We start from the raw sequence: 26,138 nt of genomic DNA on the forward strand, positions 1-26,138 counted from the left end.
AGACAACTTCATAAAGCAATAATTAAACTGTTCTGAAGTTACAGTGCATAAAGATTTAATTTGTATGAAAATAAAAGCACAGAGGATGGGGGAAGATACAATGCTATATAGGAACAAAGAATTTGTATACTGTTGGAATTACGTTAGTATTACTCCATAATAGATTGTATTAAGTCAAGACGGTAATTGTAACTTCTACCATAACCCCTACGCTGCTCATCATGTTTACATTTGAAGACTAGTTTATCCCCAGGGGAAGCTCAAAACAATTTTAAACGTTAGGTATGTCATGTTTTTCAGGACAGTCAACATATATCTTCATATCTACACATGCAAGCATTTTTAATACACATGAAGCACATGTGGGCGTACGTAAACTGCAAGTCTAGGGAAGTAAAGCAAGCACCGAGGGCTTGGAGTTTTGAGGTTACCGAGCCATTCTGAGCCTGGACTAATGAGATCACACCATAATTGAACTCAGAAGTACCAGTGCCATGGATGGTCTAGGATAAACACTCTCTCTGAGTCCTCTCAGAAGAGTGGCTTAGCAATCTCGACTCACACCATGCCTTCCCACAAAGACCAGAGGAAAAGAAAGGAGCTTTTCAGTGTTATTTGCATGCCAATACTGGTGTTAGGTAAGCATACGACAGAGCCACCCCGTAGGTATTAAGAACCAATATTCCAATCACATCTTCCAATAATTAGAGCTTCCTTCCACCAAGATAGATGTGAGCTGTCATTTCCTATTTCTTATGGCATGTGACACATTTCTTGTACTTACATTTTTAAAGAACTCAAATTACAGTCACTCTTATACAAGTTCTAGGCATCATAAAAAGCATGTTTCAGGAAAGCGTTAATAGACAACTCAAAAGAAATGTTACCCAATGCAGCCGAGGCTATTAGGAGCTCGAACTTCTCTCTCTTGCCAAACAGTTCTTCACTTTCTGTAAACTGCACAAAGGTTTCATTCAACACAGTTTGGAGGCTGAAAGTGAACGTGACTCAGACTATTTTTGGAAAGGTCAAGAAAGTACACTTGCCAATTTTCAAATTTCTCTGAAACCTTTTCCTGCAAACATCACCAGTAAAGTTACGTAATCCCCGAGCTGCAACTTGATGATGTGGTGATTTTACTATTTCTCTCGGAAGGTTCAGGTACACACTGTGCGGTGCGTTCATGGGAGGCTTTGTTCAGACGGCATTTTACACGTCAGTCGGTTTAAATGCTTTAGGGGACCAAAACATCTAAAGGTACCTTGGCAGCAAGATGGGAGAATGAACTGAAGCCTAGGAAGGAAACCTGGCCTACCCTTGGCCTGACCACAGCCCACCGCAGGGCTAGACTCCTCCAGTAACTCCTGAGGTGGGGAGCAGGTGGGCCGCTCCATGAAAACCGACCAGATGAGAAAATGGGCAGCTTTGCTCAGGGCAATCTTCCCTCCCTGGCCCCCAAAATTGGTACTACAAACATGGCACTCAAACATGAGAATGATTTCTTACAATGTTAGATGAACTAAAACTCCTTACACTGTAGATTACCTCAAGGGCCAACATAGTTAACCAGACACACCTCAGGCAGATACCTGTTTTCTCTGTCTCTCAAGACCCAACTCACTAGCGACCAGTATTTGTAAGGAGACCCATCTTTCTCATCTGCTAAGTCCGTGCCAGTGTTAGAGGACTGCACCCATGAGAGTCTGCGCCAGTGTTGGGGGCCTGCAGTTTGCTTTCACTTCACAAAAACCGTCTAAGTTGGAAGAACTGTCCTCTGGTGCCTCTAAACTTCCCGCAGCAATGGCCCTGCCCATGCCTGCCCACTTTCTGCTCTAACACTCCAGAGGCAGGGGGCAGCTTTTGGACCTAGGAGGGTGTAAGTAACTTCCTCGCATAGACTTTAGTCCACCTCTCTTGTCTCTGGACAAGTGCAGAGCAATGAGCAGAAGTGGGGAGGTGGGGAGGAGCCCTGCATGGCTTCCCCTCGCCCTGGAAGCCTCTGAAGATCTGTTTTAAACTGCAGTTCTACTGGAGGCAGCTACCATGTTTCCCTAGACTTCTCTTTTCCTGAGTGAAGGTTCATGTACATGCCCCCAAACCAGCCATGGTTGTGAGACCTACCTTCCCGTCTTCTGAAATATGAAACAAATAAAACACACCACCACATAAAGCACCTTTATACATACCACATCCAATGTGACTGGGTCTTCATAACCATCCTGAACGACTACTGGATTCTTTTACAAATGAAGAAATGGGCTTGGGGAGATGAGGCGTTTTGTCCATGGTCTCATCGCTGGCTTCAGTGGAGCTGAAACTTGGCCAAAGAGCTCCCATGTGCTTTACAGGAAAGTACAGAGTGACTCTATGACCACTAGAAATTGCAATGCTGAGTGCTGAATACAACACTCCAGATGAGTCTGACCAGGGCCAAATAGAGCAACAAACCTGGCGCCCTTCCCGAAAGATGGCTGGGGCACTCTTGACCCACGGGGAGCACATCTTGCCTCCCCTTTTTTTAATTATTATTATTATTTTTTAGAGACAGTCTTGCTCTGTTGCCCGGACTAGAGTGCGGTGGTGTGATCTCGGCTCACTGCAAGCTCCGCCTCCCAGGTTCATGCCATTGTCCTGCCTCAGCCTCCCGAGTAGCTGGGACTACAGGCGCCTGCCACCACGCCCGGCTTAATTTTTGTATTTTTAGTAGAGGCGGGTTTCACCGTGTTAGCCAGGATGGTCTCGATCTCCTGACCTCATGATCCGCCCACCTTGGCCTCCCAAAGTGCTGGGATGACAGGCCCTCTTGCCCCCTTTTTGACAAGCATTGCTATCAAGCCATGAGTCCTCACACTTAGACTCCAGTAGCTGGTTTTAGGGGGAACTGAGATGTGAAGACATACACCAATCACTACTAGCATCTTGACAGATCCATGCCTCATTCATATCTACCAAGACTGGCTCCGTGCCCTTGATGGTACAGTCATTAAACACCGGAACGAACCCAGAACCCAGAACGCCCAGCATGAATCCTGCTGCCTCAGTGTCCTAAACTATAAATCAGCAAACCCATTTCATAAGGTTCTGCTATTAGGTGTAAAAATGCACAGTGTCTGATAGAGGAGGCGCTGAGTGGGCGTTGGCTCTAATTGTTACATTACTTGCCTGTGTCATCAGATCAGCTGATAAGCACACTTTTGGTATTTTTCCAAGTAATGAGAAAATTGTTGACCAAATCAGGGCAAAGGACACTACTCCCTCTAGGTTGACAAAAACACACGTATCAGCAGCCTTCTGTTACATTGTTTGGCTGTTTTCAAGCTCAACAGTGACAAAAGGGCCAGGAGACCTGGGTGTAATTCCTGACTTCAGCATGTACCTGCCGTGGGGCTGCGGGTAAGTGGTCCCTCCATGGTTTATGGGTCTCTTTGTGCCACAGGAATAACCAAAGTGCCTATCCTTTCGTGGAGGTAGTGTCTGGAAAGCACCTGGTAGATATTAATGGCTTCATAAATGTTACTCAGTATTACCGTAACACCCAGCTCTTATTCGCTCATCTTATTTAAAGGGTATTTTCAGTGATCTTGTCAAAATGTTTTCTTAAATCAAAACACCACAGTACTGTTTCTATATTAGGCCTTTAAAAAAGAACTTACATGTTGGTTCCTAGGAGCTCACTTTGGGGCCCCCGAGGGAACTGCCAGCTCCTGGAGGAGGGCCCATCTCATGTCTTGCAACACGGGCGCGTCTCCAGGGCTGCTGCCGAACCACACGGGTGCATGTCTTGGTCTGTCCCTGACATCCTTTATTTTCCCCACCAGGTCCCCAGATATCTCATGCTGCCCTGAGAATTATTTTGGAAAACAAATAGTGTACACTAAATAGCTTATTAGGTGCTAACGCTCTAAGGGGTAGCTGAATTTTTGGAGGTCCCAAAGAAGACTGAAAATTCAAAGGCAAGCATTTGAAACAGTGATTTTTTGGAGCCTGAGACACATATACAATTGAACAGAGGATTCGACCACCTTCCACCTCCCAAAATACCCCAAAACACAATCTGTATCCTGCTTCATCTACGCAGAAAAGCACCTCTTACATTGTGTTACCGGAATATTAGCAACTAACTTTTAAATGTTGTATTTTTTTATGAAACATGTATACAGTTAACATACTATGAGAAAACAACTTCTACTGCTGTTCTGATAAAGTTCAATACATACTGACGTACGTGTTAGTTAATATTTTACTAGATCGGTAGACAAATAATGGCATGATTAATTATTTCTGAATGTCTGTGTGCCAGGATCTTTGGAGCCCAAATAAGAGCAAATGTAGGGCACATCACCAGAGGTAGAAGTTCAGGTCAAGTGAGGAAAAGGGCTGACGGCCGGCCAGTGACACACCCATGTGCAGGTATACGCTTTTTCTAAGTGCTGATCCATGAATCCACACTCCACTACTTTGGCCTATTCACAAAGCACTTAGAAAGTGCTATCAGAAAAGTAACACTTTGTGACAAGCCAAGTTTTGATTGCTAGAACAACAAGGACAACAAAAATGATTGACAGGAAAACCAAATCCATCATTATTAAGAACAAAGCAAACATGAAATGATCCTTTACATTACAGAAATCAATCTCAGATAACCTCTTATTTTGGCCATTACTAGAGCTTTTCTCTTGCCTCAGAACTTTAGAAACTTGGAGACCTCTTTTCCTTTCCTTTCATAGACAAGTTAGAAATTAACCAGCTCTAAATAACTTCAAAACCAGTAGGCCTCATGCTCTGAGATAACGGGAAATATTTTCTTTATTTTGCTTTCATCCTCTTACTTCTATCTGTGCTTGACCACTCATCCTCCTTTTTTGAGTCTTCTCTAACGTAGTCTGAACACACGGATACGTCTACTGCATTTTCAGCTGTGCGCACCAACAGGCGGTGTGCTGCAGTAAGAGGAGCAGCCCATGCAGGGGCCCCTCCCTAGGTAGCATGGCCCTACCCAGAGACCCGTAAGCCTGACTTGGGGGAGGATCAGGATTACTTAGCAGCAAGACTGATACTGAAAGGAAAATCAAGAGAAAGGCAAACGTTGATTCAGAGAATTGGACAGACACTTTTCTCTGCCATAATACATGAAGTCTGCAATACCTTAAGTCACTACAGGACTTTGCTTTCAGATACATTCCAGTGACTTCATCAGAACTTGTTAGGAAATTAAACAGTGCTCGATCAGTGACAGTAGACTAGACTATGAATCCAAGTTAAGAGAAACGACTTAGCACACTCTGAATAATTTTTTCCTAATAACATAATTATTTCCTGCTCAAAGAGAAAGTGGTACTTAGCATGTCATGGAGAGGACAAACTGGCCCTGCAACCTTTAAAGGGCTATGAAAACCACCACCAGCATTTTAGGTGCAAATTATCATGCATAAAATGAACCGCTCAGCAAGTTTATCAGTACACAAGCATGCCTGCCGCCCAACACGACCACCACAGAGAGAGCCAAACGTGAATTTTAATAAGCCCTCTTTATAGTATGATGATCAGCTGAGCAATTGTCATAAATCCGCAGAGCCTCAGCACCTAAGGTGGTAAAGAAAACAGCACTCACCTTAGTGTCCAGACATTAGTGAAGACACTGCCTACCTTTGTCAGGACAGACATCAGCAGATGGCCAGTCCACATTGGCCTCCTAGAAGAATTTCAGAATTGAGGTTGAGTTCAAATTCCCAAGTTAAAAAATGTAAGTTTCAGAATTTAAAAAATGAAGCCTACATGCTTTCAAACAGCAATGAAGTCGTCATGATGAGGATGTAAATCCACAGTAAAATGGGTGTTTATCTGATATACGGAAATGTGAAAGGAGGACACCTTAAGGACACAGCTGGGCTGCACCACAGTGAAGCTTGCTGCAGTGTTCAGCGGGCAAGGGGCACTCCCAGGGACGTCGTCTCCAGCATGACCAGACTCAGACCTGGCGCCAACTAGAAAGGCAGTGTGGTTTGGTAAAATGAATGTAAAGTAGAGCTATCTCAAATTATTTAAGGGCATCAGAATGTTCTGCTTCCTTTTTCCACAGCGAATTCTCCAGTTTCCGATGTCCCACACACCTACCAATGCCTACTTCCCAGGTATGGCTACTCAGGCACGCAACCCGGAGGCCCCTCTGTTTACGGCTTCTTAGCCTGGCCTGGGTAGGAAGGCAGGGGTTTGTTAGGACAAAGGGTTGTTTTAAGTTCACCTCTTTCCCTTACAGAAATTGGATGCAAATAGCTGAGGGTAAGGAAGCAGAGAACGGTCTCCACTTTAATCCATGACCCCAAGCCATTTCCATGCTCCAATCCTGGCTGCCCCACTTTCTTTCCTCCTTTGTGTGTAAACATCACCTTTCCTAGGCCCGGTGGCCAAGCCACTTGCTGGGCGGAGGTCCTGCAAGTCCCACTTCACCAGGTCTCCTGTCCACTTCGGTTCTTTGGCTTCAGTCTTTGGATTAATTCTTCACCTTCGATACTGTATTACGGGACTGATGCTGTAAAGAGGTTGCCTGACAGAAGCAGCAATGAAAGGGCTGTTTCTTCTAAAGTCCAGCATGCAATGATTTAGTCAATTCAAAAAGAATGGGGTAAGAGAAAAATTCCCATGTTTTCTTTTCACTGATTTTATTTGTATTAGGTAGTTTTCACTCAGAATATCTATCAGTTCATTTTTCAGGTTTAGATATATGTATATGTATCTGTTCGTATGCATTAATTACTTAGAAACTTTATTTGGTATAACTTCACATTTTTGGTATATAGAAATTTTATTTTCTTAATGCAGCACAGTAGACATACAATCAATATTATTCCCTAGAATGTGCAATATATAAATTATTCACATTAAAAAAATTAAGAACAGAAAGCCGCATATGCAGTAAATATTTAAAAATGTATATCTAACTTTGATTCTGTTTCTGACAATATACACTACTAGCTTTACAAATCTGAATGAATATGACATTTACACATTTGAATGAAGTACACGGATGGGTCCATTCCAGATGCTTACTACACTATATGAATAATTTGCTCTTCACTTTGGTCATTGAGATTCCATGTGCTGAGGCATACAGTGGACCCGAAAGACACTTCCAGAAGTACATTTAGTACATTGGCATCTTAAGAATTTCTCTTCCTTTTATTCTCCTTTATAGCGAGGGGGCCTTTTCTCTTTAAAAGCAAGAAGACCTTCAAGTCTGTCTTTCGTTGGAATGGTCTAAGAAAAACAAAATATTAAATATGTCAAAAATGTTAAAACAGCTGTAAAAGTTTATCAAGCACTATCTAAGAAAACTACTTAAAACCACATTCTAAAATTTTAAAATCTATCAGTCACTTGAACAATTCTCCTTATTATGTAACCAAACTCATCCTCCTTACTCCAAGTAGTTCTCTACCTCATTTGGCTCTTCTTTTTCTAGTTTCCTAACAAGGTGGAAGGTTATGATTGATTTAGATCTTTTCTCTAATATATGCATCTAATGCTATTTCTATCTAAGCACTGATTTCAATATATCCCACAAACTTTGAGAAGTTGTATTTTCATTTTAATTTAATTCAAAATATTTTATAATTCCTCAAGACATTTTTGACATACAACATTATTTAGAAAGGTGTTGTTTAATCACCCAATATTTTGGGCTTTTCTAGCAATCTTTCTTTTATTGATTTCTAGTTTAATTCCATTGTGGTCTGAAGAATACCTTGTATAATTTCTGGTTTTTACATTTAGTTAAGTTGTAATTTATGGCCAAATGTGCTTTTAAAATTTTTCTTTGGGCTCTGAGTCTATTTCTAAGACGTGCAGTTCACTTTCCTCATGGCATGTACTCATCAATGACAGGTGGCGATTTATATATACAGGCTGGGCACAGAGTCACACTCTAGATACTGCTCCCTTAAATGAGAGCTCATGCAGTTTCCAACTCTCAGGAAAGGTGGAACAAAACTTTTTTGCTATTTCAAATGCCCTAAAACAAAGTTCTATCTTTCAGAGAAAGATGAAAAAGGGAGAACATTTTTTTCTTCTACTGGGAGACCTACTAATTTGTATGCATTCATCCCTCAGTATCTGCAGGGGATTGGTTACAGGACCTCCTGCAGATGCCCAAATCTGCAGATACTCCAGTCCCTTATATATTAATAAAATGGTATATCATATTACCTATGCACATCCTCCTGTATACTTTAAATCATCTCTAGATTATTTATAATACCTAATATAATATAAATGGCATGTACACAGTTGTTACGTTGTTTAGGGAATAATGATAAGGAAAAAAGTCAGTACATGTTCAGTACAGATGCAATCATGCTTTTTTTCCCCCTGAATATTTTCAATTTATACTTGGTTGAATCCACAAATGCAAAACTTACAGATGAAAAGTGCCGGTTGTGTAAAATATAAAACGATAATTTCATTAGTGAACTTTCAGTGGGCAGGAGAGAAGGCTCAGAAGTTCAGGAAAAGCCAAGGAGTCTCATCCCAGGTTGCGTGGGCCGGCACACGCTGGCCACCACTCTCCTCTACCTCTCTACACTGCAGTGGGAGACCAGAGCCATACGCGCAAAAGCAAGCATAAGCCTAGAGAGACAGCTCCGGCACACCCAGGACTGACTGAGTTCCTCTAAGAGTTTTCCAGATTATATAGACAAGAGACATTCCTGTGGAACAGAATCAGTCATAACAGCTGGTAACAAATGGCAAAAACAACTAATTTCAACCCATTTGTATGATTTTGGAATGGGCACAAGGGTAATCTTGCTCAGTGAAATTCATTTGAATTATACAAAAGGTAAATACGCCGGGCGCGGTGGCTCAAGCCTGTAATCCCAGCACTTTGGGAGGCCGAGACGGGTGGATCACGAGGTCAGGAGATCGAGACCATCCTGGATAACACGGTGAAACCCCGTCTCTACTAAGAAATACAAAAAACTAGCCGGGCGAGGTGGCGGGTGCCTGTAGTCCCAGCTACTCGGGAGGCTGAGGCCGGAGAATGGCGTGAACCCGGGAGGCGGAGCTTGCAGTGAGCCGAGATCCGGCCACTGCACTCCAGCCTGGGCTACAGAGCGAGACTCCGTCTCAAAAAAAAAAAAAAAAAAAAAAAAAAAGGTAAATACAATTTGTAAGGGTCATCCTCATTGAATCTGTGATTGTATTACATACCTGAGCATAACAAGCTTCTTCTATGGCTAACCCTGTTACTAAATCGACCTGAGAATAAAAACATAATCCATTTCAGCAGAAATAACTTTGTAAAATATGGTACAGTCAACAGAAATTCAAACTGAATAACCCTACCCCCAAAGCCCCCAATCCTTTGATACAGTTCAGCAGACAGAGTGTGACCAACATGAGACTCAGAACCAGGCTTCCTGGGTTCGTCCGGACTCCGTCACTTGGGAGCTGAGTTACTTGGGGAAGTTATTTAACCTCTCTGTGCTTCAAAGAGGCATGTCTGAACAGGGGCTAATTATAATGCTCACCCAATGCGAGAATTGTGAGGATTAAATGAGTTAATCCAGGTGAGGCCTTTATATCGCAACACACACACACACACACACACACACACACACACACACTCACGATGCTTAGTACATAGTAAGGGCTATATAAGATATTTGCTATTAGTATTGCTACCATTATGTAAATATTTAAATAAACCAAATACTTTTGCAAATTTATGAAACTGTATTTACTGCTAATAAAGTCCATCTCTTTTTACTGCTATACAGCCCAGGAAGATATGGAGGTTACTCAGTCTGCAAGAAGGAAGCACTTTTCTTCAAAATACCCATAATTTAACCAAAATTTAACAACTGCCATGAAAAGTCCAATAAATGGGTATGTGCACCATCTCCTCCTCCCTGGCCTGGGACCTCCACTCTTTTGGAGTCATCTCCCTGGGGTACCCGCAGGACACACAATGGATTCACCTTGCATTGCGTGGGCCTCCCTGCAGAAGGCACACTGAGAAGCAAAGGTAGAGAGAGCTAGGAGTTCTCCTTGGAATGTTTTACGTAATATAATACCGATGCTAAAAATACACAGAATGCCCTGTCCCTCTGGTTTTCTATGAACTACTAGCCAATAAATCTGTCTACTAACTCGACGGCAAAGGTAATGAGCATGTCATAAGCTTCAGGGCACTGATAAAATTACTGAATTCTGTGCTTATGATACTGAATTAGCAATAACCGTAAGAATGAAATAAATGACGTAGCTGCAAGGAACTTCAGTAGCTTTCAGTAATAGCAGCATTTAAACAACCATATTTTAGAACTTAAAAAAAAACGTGGAAGTCTAAACATGGTTCATTTAAATTAAATCTCCACTCTCCATTTCCAAAACAAACTCAAGCATTAAGGAACCTACCTCCATCCCTTGATTAATTGCTAATTTTGCCACTCTCATTGCAACAGGTCCCTAAAATTCAAATTAAAGAAAGAGACTTTAATTATTATTTATGCAAATTATGTTGTGTATCTCAGTAAAATTCAGAATTCCCACCACTGGATCCATGGCACAGCCAGCAATGGCTGTCAGACGCTAGACGGAAAATTTTCTGAGCCTTGCAAGGCTGTAATTAAAGAGCAACTGCAACAATTGCATCAGCACATTATTTAGATTCCGCAATGTTCTGTTATGCTGCAAACTCCGGATCCTTACAGGTGAGCAGGTAGCGCGTGTCCAGCTGTGAGCTTGCTGTTCTTCGGCAACACTTCCTAGAAGTTAAGTAGAGGAAGGAAAAGGAGGTAAGGCCTTCGCCTCAGTACCATACCAGTTAGGGGTTTCCACAGAAGCTTGGGCTGGGGATGAGGCTGTTGCTATTGACTAAGGTAGGGTTCTGCTATCACCTCTTTCAGACACTGGCTCTCTCTCTTTCCTCCGTTAGCCTTGATAACTAATAGTAATGATGGTGGATTAATCAAGAGTGTCCTCTAAGCAGTGCTCCCACAGCACAAATAAAATTGAAGTCTACATAAGTCTTTCAGGATGTAGGAGAGTCACTGAGGAACGAACTGGGTATCTGCTGTGAGAAGGAAAATGTTACCTGTGACTTGCAGAAGCCAAACTCTTACCAAGCTATCCTACCTCAGATGGAATTTCATTATTCGACCACATTTTAAAGTCCTAAATACTGTTTATGGGTGATGAATGTGAATCCAATGCTATATTTTGAACTGAATGCTCTTTTGAATTAAAACACAAGGTAGTCTCTAAACAACAAGCACAGGAAAGGACTCCTGGATGGTGACATGGATGAATGCATGAAAAGACATGTTTTCCTATCAAGGAGTTTCTATTATTAAATTTGACCTATCTAAATTTTCTTCCAAATCATGTTTACAAATCTTTTTCAAAGGCCACAATTTCCAAGGATATACTTGGTAGACAAGTATCTTATTGATAATTCTTCCCATTGTGATTTGCCTGTGTGGTAGACACCAATACCATTTTTTTTCATCATAATCAATCCATTTCATTAAATGGTGTGCTCCTCTAATTTTTCCATTTTCATCGTCAACTGACCAAGAAAAGGTGCTTGTCAAACTCCTAGAGATGCACACAAATCCCCATCCTTCTTGTGGAAATGCAGATGTGGACTCAGTGGGTCTGAGATGGGCCTGACATTCTGCACGTCTAACAAGCTGCCAGGAGATGCCCAGGCTGCTGGTCCACAGACCACACTTTGGGAAGTAAGGTTTAGAAAACCATGAGAAAAACAGGAAAATTCAAAATGCTATTAGAGACAGTGCTTGATTTAATGTTTCCCCCTTTAAAACATAAAACCAATGCCTTTTCTCCTTTACAAGCCTTTTTTTCTCAGATAAATGGAAGTAATATATAATACAGGTATCACCTAGAAATACTAATTTTACAGAAGCTTTCAGTTACCTGGAGGACTAATCATTTGGCAACAAAGTAACAAACATAAAAATAAAGATGATTCCACTCAAACTTCATTTGGTAACTTGTGCACATAATTTTGCAGTCACATATTTTCTGAAGTAACTCCACATCTGCTTATACATTTGACCTGGAGGAAAATTAATTTTAACAATCAACATTCTGAAGGAGTGTCCTTCAAATGAAAGGTGACAAAGGCACATGCGCAGGGACTGTGATGACGGCTGGGTGACCACACAGTGGGATGCGGCTCGACACACTGGGAGTGGAAGGAGGGAGCAGAGGGGAGGACGCTGCTCACGTTCTCAGGCGGGGCGGTGTGTGGATGGTGGTGGCATTTGCTGCATGGTGGTCACAGGAGCATCATGGGAGAGAGAGCAAGTCAGGCCCTAAGGGGATAATAAGCTGCCTATAGGGAGCTCTGAAGCAGAGAACTGAACGTCCATGTCAAGAGGCCAGGAGCAGGCTCTGCAGATCATCAGAACTGGAATTCCGCCATAACCTTTCTTAAACACACCCCTTTCTTTCAACTGAGATACGTTTTGGTCATAAAGTTTTAAGCCAAGCTAAGTTATAACACCAATATTCAGTCAAATTATTACTCTCCTGATACTTGTACCTTTAATTTCTCTTTAGGTAGAGATTTCTCTATATCTGGGGAGAATAAATAAGTTTGTAGTGAGAATCTTTTCTTTTTAAGGCAAAAATCTTTTTTTATTTGCTTTCTATCAATCCAACAAATACACATTGAGCATCTACTGAATGTATGGCTCTGCATTACCTTATATGGGGAATAAATTATGTAACGGTCCTTCCCTAAAAGAGCTAAGAGCTCCTAAGTTAATTAAGAAGGACCAGAGCGTCAATGCCAGGCAGTGTGGTTTTAAAAACTGATTCAGCAGGTGCATACCAGCAGAGTGGGGCCTGGTTTGTCAGCAAAGGCTCCTGTGCTGAGTGCCAAGAATACTTTCTGAAACTGGATGCAAGACTCTGAACAAATGTGAACATTCATGCATTTTTTAAAAGATTCAAATGCATGAATTTGGAATCTCATGGCATTCCCAAAAAGATCCACAGCTCACAAAAAGGTTATGAATTCTGTTTGAGTCAAGCAACCCTGAGTTAAAGAGAAAAACTATTTTGACTCCAGAAATGGTTAGGGGGTTATAAAACTTCAAATTCCACAGGAATAAAGAAAGATCACTACTGCTTACACCACAAAAGAAGACCCTTTCTCTCAATTTAAAGCCCTTTAATCTTGTGATTTCAGACCAAAGGCGTATTTGAAAAATATATCTGAATGGGTGACAAAAAGCTTAAAAGAGGACTGTCAGCGCACGGCCACTGATACCACTCCGGAGTCAGCCATACGCGTTGTGTTCTAGATTTTGAAAGTGTACTTGTGGGAAAGCACAACAGAGCGAAAACGATGCCTACACCACCATAAGCACACACACACACAAAGACAAACAACTACTGCTTTTCAAGCAGGCTCTTCACTTTTCAAGTGAAGCCACTGCAATGAAAGTCCACTGTGGCACAACAGACTATGGTATCTTACTAGAAAACAGCATATTTCAATGTATTTTGACTTGGGGTGGCCCAGTGGGACAGCCAGCCCTATCACTCTTTGTCTCCATGGCTACGGCTTCCGTTAGAGCGTTCAGCTGGTGAGCACATTAAAACACCTGGCTAGGAAGTTGTGCACACGTGACAAATGTTGTCAAGGGATATTTTATCAAAGTGTGGCTACGAGAAGACCCTTGGAGCATCTTTAAAGCCTCATCGGAATTCCACAGGATCGTAGTGTTTATCTCGTGTAACCGCTCTAGTTTTACACAGCCCATGCACCCCTTTACTCGGAAGCAAGCCAGGGACTTCTTCAGTAGGCAAGATGACTGCTGTTTTAGTCAAAGTGTTGTAAAGTTTCCTAAAATGAGAAAAAATAAACTCTAATGAGAAATACCTGAGGTAAAAACTCTCTGGCCAGGTCCAGGGCCTTTCTGTAGGCAGCATCTCCCTCCTGGTTCTGTTCCAGAACGTGGCTGATTAAGCCCACTGCTTTGGCTTCTTGGCCATCGAGGACTCGCGCAGAGAATATGAGCTCCTTGGCCAGGGACATTCCAATGGCGCGCGGCAATCGCTGTGTTCCCCCTGAGGGGTGAAGGAGAGAGAAAAGGCAATGATTTGATACCTGTTAGTTTCAACACTTCAGTGTTTCGTATCTTCATTTATAAAAATAAACCAGGGCCAGAAGTTTATATATTAAAATTAGTAGCTGGAAAACTACTTCCGAACAGAATCTAATTTCTTAATTCCCTTATAAAACTAGTAACACCAAAAAAGGACTTGAGAACCTTACATCCTTATTAAGTGATTTTGGCACTATCACCTGCAACCTCTCTGACATACTCTGAGTCCAATCCACAGTCATCACCACGTCAGTAACCATCAGGTGAACAGCAGTGGACAGGCAGTGCCAGCCAGTAAGTCCACTGACTAGAAAGGCAGAGTTCCACCAAGCTTGGCATTCTTCTTTCAGCTTAAATAAATCTTAACACATTGTGAGACATTCAACTCATTTTTTTTTTTAAAGAATCCTTTATGGTAAATACACTGTAAACAAATTTTAATTTAGAAATAAAACCAGACAATGACTCATGAAAACAGGCTTTGTCCTGCTGGTAGTTTTTTTCTCAGTGCAAGTTCTGGTCATCTCTGTTAGCTCTTCTCTCAGAGATGCTCTCTCACATAAACACACCCTTTTCCAGTTGGTGAGGAAAATCCACTGTGTGTGGAGTCAGAAGCCATGCATTTAGTTTTGACGTTGCCACTTACCACTTTAGGGACTTCAGGAGTTGATTAACTCTTCAACTCCAAGGGAACACAGTGGGTATATTAGTAGGATTTAGAGTAAACCTAGGTCAAAACAGTTCTGCCGCAAAAGATGCCTATTTTGCTGAAGATGGCCTAACTCACTAGATCCATGTAAGTATTCACTACAGCATCTTCCAGTGATGAGGACGGGATCTCATTAAACACAAAGCTGGGCAAAAGCAGGTAACACAGGTCTAGCCTCAATGTCTACCAAGAAGAATATGAAAACAGCTTCAACATCAGTGTTCACTAAATCTCACCTATCAACGGCTGTGCCAGGAAGCAGAGGAGCAGCGGACTGCCCCCTTGCAGAGCAGGAAAAGCAAACTGATGCCCGCCATCTACACAAGCTCACTCACTGGACTTCACTTGGCCTACAAAATTCAAAACTTTTCTTTCTCCATTGGTTAGCAACATTTAAAACTAGATGAGCGATTTTATCTAAAAAACCAACTTCCACCTGTATCAACTGCAGCTGTGCCTTTTAGACACAACATTTTTTCATGTGCCAGTGTCCACCACCCTCCATTACTGCAATGCTCCAGAAAGCGTTACTCCAGTACTTTTCCTTTAAAGGAAAGCAAAATCATTTCTTGTTCACATCTCTATGAAAAGTGGAAAAAAATGAAAGACCACAAGAAGGCACACGTTTAATAAAGTATGCCTCAGCTGGCAGAACAGAGCTTAAGATGCCATTATTAAGCAAACCATATTAAGAACCATAACTAATATTTAGAAAACAGGTAACATTTAGAAAAAGAAACCCTGAATGAATTGCAAAAGGACTCATATGTTCAATACAGATTGTTTTCAAACAAATACAATAATGTCACTGCAAAATGCAGTTATTACATGTTTAAGCTGCCCAAGTAGTTAGAGATGGTGAGTTTATACAGGTGCTTACTCGATACAGAAGAAAATATGTGTCTGAAGACAATGAAGCATTGACAAATTTAAATTTAACTTTCGACAATGATGTTGCTCAGTGTAGTAAAGATAGGTCTGAGAACTTATGGTATAAGCTGCAGGGAAAAGACAAGCTATTTATGGTGCTTCCAATGGCAGCTGATTAGAACACAGATATAAATATAACTCAGATAACTATATTTACTCATGGAGCTGACGAGAATTTTGATGAGACTGAAGAACTTAACGAATATATATTATTCATGATAAGCGTATTAGGAAATGGTTCTTTTTCTTGTTCTATGAAAAGTTTAATGTAGACTGGTCAAAATTAACAAATGTGACCCACATTGTTAATGTCACACTTTTTATTCAACATAAACATTTTCCAAGTCCCTGAAGCTCACACTCGTTCATCATATTGTTCCATTTATAGTATGATCCTGAGGTATGAGGATTTTTGCAGAAACTTAACAGAGTAACGGTCATGTAGGTGGTAACTAACACTATGAAAAAGACCCAGTCCCTTAAGCTGAGGTGCAGACAGCTGGATGCTTTGTTTCCTAAGCTGGATGCACAACACAACAGATGGCTGGCGGGCCTGCCATGGAGGCTAGAGGTATGGTGCAGAAGAGAGCTACCTTTCTGACTCACTGAAACCGATGCATCACAGGAACCAGGCGAAAACCCTCAGCGTGGCTCACCCTCTAACACTGCATCCAGGACTTGACCTTTTCGGATGACATCACAAGCCATCTACTTTATTGCCTCATATAAATGGAATCATTCAGTATTTGTCTTTTTGTGATTCAGCTGTTCACTAAGCATAATGTCCTCAGATTCACCTCTGTGGCAGCATGTGTCAGAAATCCATTCCTTTTTAAGGCTGAATAACATTCCTTTGTACATATATACCACACTTTGCTTACCCATTCATCCCTGGAAGGATTCCTGGGTTGCTTTACCTTTTGGCTATTGTGAATAATGCTGCTATGAACATGGATACACAAATACCTCTTCAAGACCCTGCTTTCAATTCTGCTTTCAATATACACAGACTGGGACTGCTGGATCATACAGTAATTCTAGTTTAATTTTTTGAGAAATCACCATAATGTTTTCCATGGTCACCAAACCATTTTGCATTCCTACCAATAGAGAACAAGAATTCCAATTTCTCTACACCCTCACCAACACTTACTATTTTTTTTTTTATAGTAGCCATCCTAATGGGTGCGCAGTAGCATTTTGAAACCTGCCCAATAGTCCCATAGACAGTTCTTTTTGGATAAACAAAGAAATTGACCCTTCTGCTGTTAAAGCTTGAAACTTGTATCTGTTTTGAGTTTCTTCCCCAGAGAAGGACCTTCAGGCCTTTCAAAGAAAAGTATCAAAGAACCAAACTCAGCAGATCACCACACCAGATGACTCCCTGCCCCTCCCTAGTTCTTGTTTTCTTACACATTGTTGCATTTCTTCCCTGCTATAAAAACCCCTGGTTTTAGTGGGTTAGGGAGATGCATTTGAGGCTGAGCTTCCATCTCAGCAGCAGCATCCAATTAAAGCCTTCTTCCTTGGCAGTACTTGTCGTGACAGTGATGGGCTTTCGGTGCGGTGAGCAGGAGATCTAGACCAAACCCCTGGTGTTTTGGTAACAATTTCATTGTGAGTAGTGATGCTTTTCCCTAATGACTAGTGACAAACAGCAAGTTTTCATGTGCTTATTGGCCATCCATATATCGTCTTTGGAGAAATGTCTATTTAAAGTTCTTTGCCTATTTTTAATTTGCGTCTTGAGTTGTTTCATTTGTTGAGTTATAGGAGTTCTTTATACATTCTGGATATTAATCCTTTATCAGATACAGACTTGCAAATATTTTCTCCCATCCCATGGGTTGCCTTTTCACTCTGTTGATAGTGTCTGATGCATGAAAGTCTTTTAATTTTGGTCCAATTTACCTCTTTTTTTCTCTTGTTGCCTGTGTTACCAGTGTCATATCCAAGAAATGATTGCCAAATCCAATGTTATAAAGCTTTTTCTTTATGCTTTCTTCTAAGAGTTGTATACTTTTAGTTCTTATGCTACGGTCTTTGATCAGTTTTGTGTTAATTTTTGCATAGGGTATAAAGTATTCCCGACACCACTTCTTGAAAGGGACGTTCTTAAATGATTACACAAATACATGATTTCATTCACTCATTCCCACTGAAATTTTAACTTGTGGAACATTTGTTTGGCAAGAAATTATCTCGGTTTGCAGAAATCTAAGACTGATGGCCTGAATTATATATATTTTTACATGTGCGGAACTGAAAGTAAACTGTCCCCTCCACCCCTCAGGCATACAAAATTCATGATTTCAAATTTTATAAAAATGATATAATCTGTTCAGTTTGCCTTTCTCAATTACTAAAAATACCATGAGCAAAGAACTTTACAAATGGAAGTTACAATGCAATATTGGACAACTAAACATGATTGACATGGAATCTAAGATTTTTACAAATATCTTAGGAATAGTTACCCCAAATGGCAAAACTTTTTATGCCCACATTCTTTTCCAGCTTGAAAGTACTTAAATTTACTAACAGGCATTTTCTGTAATTAAACTAAATGAAACTCAGTACTCTTGCTGGTTAAGGAAGTCAAGTAGGGCAGAAAAACATCCCAATCCAAAAGACGAGATGTGCCACTGAAATCTTGGTGCAATTATAGCTCACTGTAGCATCCACCTCCTAGGCTCAAATGATCCTCCTGCCTCAGCCTCCCTAGTTAGCACGCCATGCCTGGCATCAGACTGTAAGCTCCAAATGTAAAGAGGAGAACTAGAAAAAAAATTACTTCAATTCACCTTTTCTTAATTCTGAATATCAAACTCCAATATTAACTCAGAGTTAGGTAAAAGTGAAGACAGTGTATCCTATTTCTGTCAGTTGATTGTTTACACCAGGCTTGCTTCATTAGATTAGATCATATAATCTGCTAGTTCCCTTAGGCATCTGAATTCAGGATTCCTAAACAGTCTTGGTAACTGATGAAATTAAGCAGTGGAATTAAAAAATAGGATTGTCCTTCGTGAAATTATAATTGTTTCAGTCTGACAAGCAGCCCTAATGCATTCAAGGTGACAGAGGTCTATAAAACTATTCAAACTCACACTGTCTATCCCAACAGCTTCCAACACAGAGCCCTGACTCCTGGTCAGGATCTGCTCTGAGGCTCCCTGGGCTAGAGCCATATACTCAGGGATTACGACATCAGCAAGTAACACATTCCCAGGACACTCCTGCAGGTACTCCATGGTACTACTGGGTATGAGGAGAAATATGAAGCTAAACTGAGAATTCCAGGATAGCTCACAAGGCTTCCACTAAAAACAAAGATCTCACAGCGACCACAGTTAATAATAGTATGTAGTGTATGACCTTGAATGTTCTCACCACACAAAAAAAGATAAGTTGGTGAAGCAGTGGATATGTTACTTAGCTTGACTGACTCTTTCTACAATGTTTACATAGATCAATATACCATGGCCAGGCATGGTGGTGGCTCACACCTGTAATCACAGCACTTTAGGAGGCTGGGGCGGGGGGATAGCTTGAGCCCAGGAGTTTGAGACCAGCCAGGCCAACATAGCAAGACTCCATCTCTACCACACACAGAGATTCAAAATCAGCCAGGCATCGCATGCTAACTAAGGAGGCTGATGCAGGAGGATCATTTGAGCCTAGGACGAGACGCTACAGTGAGCTATGATTGTGTACTGCAGTCCAGCCTGGGTGACAGAGCGAGATCTGTCTCCAAAAATATAAAAACAAAAACAAAATTATCACATTGTACCTATAAATATACAATTATTTGTCAGTTAAAAATAAATTTTAAAAAACAAGTGCCTCAAACCTTCCGAGGGGCAGTAAATTTATAGCACTTTTCCTTCCACAGAAAAGCAAGTATAATATTTCTGTCATTTCAACACTCCACCAGCCAAAGGTACTATGTGAAGTTACGTGTACCTACATGACAATATGTCCAGATCAGCAAGCAGAAACTGAGTTCCAAAGCCGCATTACTATGCTATAAAGAAAGAAATTGCCTTGGCCACTGCCCTTCCCTTTCTAATGTGTGAATGCTTAGAAAACACAAGGGGATTTCTAAGGCTTTTGCCTTGGCTGTGTCTGTCAACTTGGAGGTTCTGATTCAGTGGGTATGAGGTGAACCAAAGGTTCTGCATTTCCAATAGGCTCCAACATTCCTCTGAAAAGTTAGCAGAATCTACTAACCCACTGCTCTACAACAGGAGGTGGAGACATAATTCTCTTAAATTACAGCAACAGAATTTACATAACCAAATAAGTAATTGCAATCATCACCTCACATGCTGTCTACTTGTTGTTTAGGACCATTTTGGAATTCCTCCTTTAAAACTAACTTCACAGATGACAACCCATTTGTTGTCATCTCACTGTCAATGTTCACTCATTGAAGCATCACTACGGAGGGACCCTGTTTTGGTACATGGATACATCCATGAACAAAACAAAGCCCCTGGCCCCTGGCGTTCAGCACTGCCATGGGAAGCCCTGCAACAAAGAAAGAAATACACACAGAGTAAGAAAGCAGGGGGGACGGAGTGGGGATGGGCACAGTTAAGACAGGATGGCCAGGGAAGGGCTCTGAGCAGGTGACACTGCAACTGAGCAGGAGGAAGCAAAGATTCCCACACAGGTCTGGGGAATGCATCTCCAGGAGGAACATGTAGGGCACAGGTCTTGTGGGAATTGCATCTGATTCACTTGTGGAGCACAAGGAGGTCCCGTGTGGCTGAAATGCACAGCACGGGCAGATCCTGTGGGTCCCATGGGCCCAAAAGGACCTGGGGTTTACTCTGAGGGGGACAAGAAGCCACTGGGCATCTGAGAGCGTCTTCTGAGAAACAGTGGTATAGGACTGTCATTCTTCAATGAAGATTTGAGCTTGTCCACCTAAATAAAAAACAGAAAGAGGGCCTCTGAAAGAAATCTGAGAATAAAGCATTGCAATGGGAATGCACATGCCATAAACGATGTGTATATTCAGGGAGATAAAGGAAGACAAAGGTTTTTCAAGGAAAAAATGAAGATTATATAACAGTTTCAAAATAATTATCCTTGGCTACAAGGATCAATAACAAGTGATGCCAGCCTGAGGTTGGACAGGCAGCTTCAATCTCTATCCATCTACTGATTTCAGGAGGCTTACAATAAATTTCCTTTCCATTTGGGTAGCCAGAGTCAATTTCTACTGCTTACTCTCCAAAAAGATGAATGATACAATAATAAACTACTAGTTTTCTCTTTAAAAAGTCAGATGAAACTGAATGGGAGTTTATCTGTTTTACTTTTTGCAAACAAAGCTTATTTAAGTTCAATAAATAATTTATTGATTGAGTAACCTAACAAGTGTCAGGCACTGTCCTAGGTGCTGAACTCACAGTGCTGAGTAAGATAGACCATCCTTTACCATTCTGCAGAAGGGGAGCAAAGACAAATGGCAAGAAGCAATGGTCCAGAGAGAAGAGACTGTGAGGAGTGTTACACAGAGAATTTCAGGCAGGGAAAAGAGTTCTCAGACAGTGCACTAGATGACTAATTTAGATGGGGTGGTTGGAGAAGGCCTGCTTGATAAAGGCGAGGCCAATGTCTGAATGATAACCAGACATCCAAATGAAGATCAGGAAGAACACCCAGTGATGAGCTCAGCTGGTACAAAGACGCAAAGGTGAGGCAGAGTATGGCCCATTGAAGAGGAAGGAGACCACTGTGGCTAAGAGGAAAGGATGTGAGGAGTAGCAGGACAGGAGCTTGGGTAGGCGGAGTAGAAGTTTACATTGTACCCTAGGCAAAGTGACACAAAGGCACTGGAGGGTTTTGACCAGCAAGTGACACAATTTGATCTGCACTTTAAAAAGATCATGTGTAAGATTGGGGGAGAAGAGATGATAGACACAAAATTAGAGAAGGGTGCCCAGAAGGCAGCTACTGCTGTCACCCAAGTATAACAGGATGGCAGCTTGGACTGAGATAGGGCAATGTAGGGAGAGAGATGTGGAGGACCTGGAATAAGCTTTGTCTGAAATGCTAGTTAAATGGATGCTGGGAGAAAGGAAAGTCAATCTAATGGCTAGATTTTTAGCCTGAGTGTGTGATTGTCCCATATTATGAACACTGACAAGAATGGAGGTGCGGGGGAAGTTGTGCTCTGGCCATGGTAAGTATAAGGTATCTTTTACACATAAGAATGGAGCAGTCATGTGTGACACTAGACACAGAGAATAAGGTTTACCAATGATTAGCATCATACAGGTGGCATTCAAAGCCAGGGTCCTGAATAAGATCACTTAGGGACAGTGTTTAGACAAATGTCAGCAAACCTGGACAGGTGCTCACTGAGGCTGATCAGCTGCCCAGCTGCAGTCAACCATGTTTTATAAACCACCTGTTCTACCACTGTTCACCCTACCTTTCCTTCAGTAAAGTTGTCTGCAGGGGTCTTCTAGGCAAGATACTCTTCACTGAAATAAAGACATGCAGGAATACACAGGTCTTCTTCCAGGATGCTGCCACCTCTACATGTGACACTTGGAGCTATGGCAGCCATCTTGTGGCCATGATGGAAGGAGGCAAGGGCAAATTCTCCAAACTGGAGAAGGCACAGCAGAAAGACAGCACGAGGCTGCTGAACTTATCAATCCTGAAGACGCCTTACTTTGTGACAGCTTGTGATGCTACAGGGTATTTTCTTACCGTTTAAGCCAGCTGAAATAAGGTTTCCTGTAATTTGTACCAAGAACATCAGGAAGTACAGGTGGATAGAGGAAAGAGATTTGAACGTGCATTTCAGAAAGTGGAACAGCAAACACACCAGGGAAGGATGGCAGTGTTGCTGGGCAAAATTAACTACACATTTGAGACGCGTGACCAGGAGATGAGTTAGCATGATTATCTTTTCCATCCCCAGCAATTTCTAGCTACTTGGTGATAGGGGTTGGGGGGATGGGAGTGGGGCCTGGAACTTGGCCAGGTAAGTACAAGAAGAGAGGAGAGAGCTAAGTAATAGCAATTGTTGACATTACTGAGCAGATACTACATAATAACACTATGTAAATCCTCCCAAGTACTCCAAGAGTATTCACTCATTTAATCCTTACAATTCCCCTATGAGGTTAGTGGGAAGGTAACTAAGATCATTTGTAAGAAAGTGATTATCACAAAGAACCATGAAATCTAGGCTGTGTGAGGAGAGAAGAGAGGAAAAGAGGGAAATGACTGAGAGTGAAAGTGTCCCCAGACCTGAGGACTTAGTGAGGTCTCAGCAGAACTGGAAGGTGAGGATGCTGCAGAGTGAGAGGCAGGTAAATCGGGATTCAGAACAGAGCAGGTGTGCGTAACTGGAGGTCGTGGGGTGACTGGGCTGAATGGGAAGGAGGAAGAGATCCCTGCAGGTGCAGTCAGACTGCTAAAATTCAGTTCACGGACAGTATGAGACAAGGTACAGATAATGCTCCTCACGGTTTCTGGAATAAATTTTCTGTGTTTTAAAAGCCACTGAAAAGCAAATATTTGAATGCTGAGAACCCATCATTTTTAAATGGGAAAAACAGTAATTTATTCTTAGCCCACCCAAAAGCTCCAACCAATTTCCCCACAAATTGATAAAATGGCAAGGGAAAAAAAAAAAAAAAAAAAAAAAGAAAACATAAACTGCTACGTAACAGTCTACTACAATTTCTATATAATATTTAGCATTTTAAACACCAATTACCTCCTTATTGAAGTCTTAATGAATTATTTAGGGGATACGTGTATGTGCAGAAAATGAATCTATCAGCTATGGATTATGTTTCCTCCTATGTGGCATTAAACAGATAATGTGATGAAAATAAACAATAAGCTATGTTATAGGTGAATGATGAATGCCAATAATGCTTAGCAAAATTAACAAAGAATTTCAAAACTGTGTACTTATCAAATGAAAAGTCTGGTGGTACAGCAGGACACAGAGAGGCAAGAGCCACTGCTGCTCCCTGGTGATGCGGTAAAGTTGTGTGCCGGGGCAGGAGTAAGAACTGTTCACGCTCAAATCAATTTCTTTCGTTGGTACTCAAGATCCTGGGAGCGGATGGCTCTGACTCGCTGTCTGAAGCCACAGACAAAACAAGAGGATGAAAACACTCAAAATGGATATTTTTGTTTCTTTTGCTTGTGATCTGTAAATAATATAAAAATGAGTTTCTAGTTTATAAGTGGTTGATTCTTTTCATTTATTCACTAGTTTTCAAAATTACAAGGTGGTTCCCTAGTATCCTCTAATGCTAAACAGTAAGTTTTTAATCTTTGGAAATCATAATTAACTTATAGATTTTAACCTATTTGATGTATGACAATCCACTGCAGTTAAGATCTTTATTGATGCTCAAACTACCCCATCTTTGACCAGTGAGGACTTACTAGATTGGCTCTGAAGTCCTTTTGATATGACCAAAATAGTCATTGATAACTTTCTGTTATCTGGTATCACAAAATGTTCCAAGCTCATCTTATACCTTTCCTCCTCAGACCTTGATTCCTTTTGATGGAGCTACATTTTTAAATGTAATGCTTTTGCTCATATCATGATCGAGTTTATTTACAATAGCAAAGATTTCATATGGTATGCTCTGAATTCTTTTAAAGATTTTGTTTTGAGGTTCAAAGCTTCTCTTTTCTAACAAATGACAAGCACTGAGGATGAGCATTACCGAGTGAGTATGGGGAATGAGTTTTTTGCTAGTCAGTACTTCACTACATGATGCTACTGGATCACCAACCTTTTCAGTGTCCACTTTATACTAATTTTATTGCTTTAACCACTTTCTTGAAAGCTTGGAAGTCAGCAACAAAATTTTGGGATCAGTTTTTTCAGGGTTGCATAAAGCTCACAAATGACCACTGTTAGAAACCAGGTTCCCTCAATGTTTCTCATTTGCTGTCCTCAGGCTGCATCTTATGTCCTTCAGATTATCTCATGGTCCAAAAAGGCTGCTGAAGCCTTGCAGTCAGGTCTGCAAACCAAATAGCAAGAAGGGAAAGGGGGGAATGGGAAGGAGGTGCTCCATTTTCAAAGCCACTGACTAAGTACTGGACAACAGTATCTGTTTGCATCTCACTGGCTAGAACTTGGCCATGTGTAGCTGGAGGAGGCTGGGAAACGTAGTTTCCTTGCTGAGTGTTTTGCCACTAAGGGAAAATGAAAACGGGTAGGCAATTAGCAGGCACTACCACAAGTGGCGAAACTGTTTTCATCATGTAACAAAATGTCTTCATGTTTAGGTATCACTTGGATAGAATAAAGATATACCTGAAATGTAAGATTACTGTTTATAAATTTTCCATCATTTCATCTTTTTGAGAAGACGTCAAGAATTTTTCTCCCTAGGTAATAATCTCCTGAGATTATACTACTTAAAACACAACTTACTTTGAAGTAGCAACCTGTATTAGCAGAGGCTTAAAGCACAGCAAGCTTTTGCCAGACAAGGCAAGAAGTAAAATGTTTAAAATATCTGGTTATCTCCTGTATTCCCTGCTGCCTCTTGGGAGCAATGAGAACCTTCAATGCCATGGGGTGATGTTGGCGGCAATCTGAGACTACCGTCCCCTTTCCTCCAAGCCCAAAAGACCTAAACTCAAAGTACAGCATAATGTAAAATATAGATGTTACTTCCCCTTTTATATTCACATGTGTTAAAATAATCTAAAGCAAGCTTTATTTGACATTTCACAATCAATTGCAATGTAATGTGTAAAGAACTGACCATACCTTACGACTTTGGATTATGAAGTATGTTTTAGTAACATTTAATGGTGGAAAATCCAAGCTTTTTGTTCTGTTTTTTTTTTTTTTTTTTTAGCCTTCATCTTTTCCTTTCTCAAAACGGCACAAAGAAAGAAGTCATACCAATAAAGGGGGATGCTCATAACAAATCTTTCAAGTTAAAAGTCATGTGGATACCGAATTAAGGGCATTTACAGATATGATTAGAAGTGATCTCTGACTTCCGGAAGTAAATGCCACTTTTGAATTACTTATAAATCTTCTCTCATAAATAGAAAGCCCCACTTCAGGTTGTTTTTTCCTTGAACCATGAGAGGAAACACTGCAGTACAATGCTAGCTTTGGATGATAAAGCCTGCTGCAAACTGATTCCTGTGGAACTCTGTGTCAGACAGCTTAGGCAAGAGCTTTCGTCATACATCAGGGCTTGATGCTTACAAAATTGACTTCCTCTCACTTTACAACGAAAGCATCAGGGTCAAAGAGGAGTGAGCTATGTGAACAAACCTGGCATGTTTACTAGTCTTAGATTGTGTCACAATCATACAAAAAC

At 41.2% G+C, this 26,138-nt stretch overlaps 2 protein-coding genes across 12 annotated transcripts in view; one reads left to right on the plus strand and one right to left on the minus strand.

Moving 5' to 3' along the window:
* The window catches only part of LOC126937670 (40S ribosomal protein S20-like), a 1,038,442-nt gene that overhangs the window by 949,339 nt on the left and 62,965 nt on the right, over positions 1-26,138 (plus strand). The window lies entirely within an intron of this gene.
* AUH (AU RNA binding methylglutaconyl-CoA hydratase) overlaps positions 6,635-26,138 on the minus strand; it is a 145,518-nt gene continuing 126,014 nt past the window's right edge. For all 5 annotated transcript variants that reach the window (XM_050761281.1, XM_050761279.1, XM_050761280.1 and 2 more), the window contains 4 exons: positions 13,916-14,103; positions 10,414-10,464; positions 9,205-9,252; positions 6,635-7,254 (listed from right to left, as the gene is read on the minus strand). In XM_050761281.1, the coding sequence (XP_050617238.1) occupies positions 7,177-7,254; positions 9,205-9,252; positions 10,414-10,464; positions 13,916-14,103 (365 nt within the window). In that variant the 3' untranslated portion in view covers positions 6,635-7,176. The remainder of the gene's footprint in view (positions 7,255-9,204; positions 9,253-10,413; positions 10,465-13,915; positions 14,104-26,138) is intronic.

Source organism: Macaca thibetana, chromosome 15 (genome assembly GCF_024542745.1).
Source record: "Macaca thibetana thibetana isolate TM-01 chromosome 15, ASM2454274v1, whole genome shotgun sequence".
NCBI classification, from domain to species: Eukaryota; Metazoa; Chordata; class Mammalia; order Primates; family Cercopithecidae; genus Macaca; species Macaca thibetana.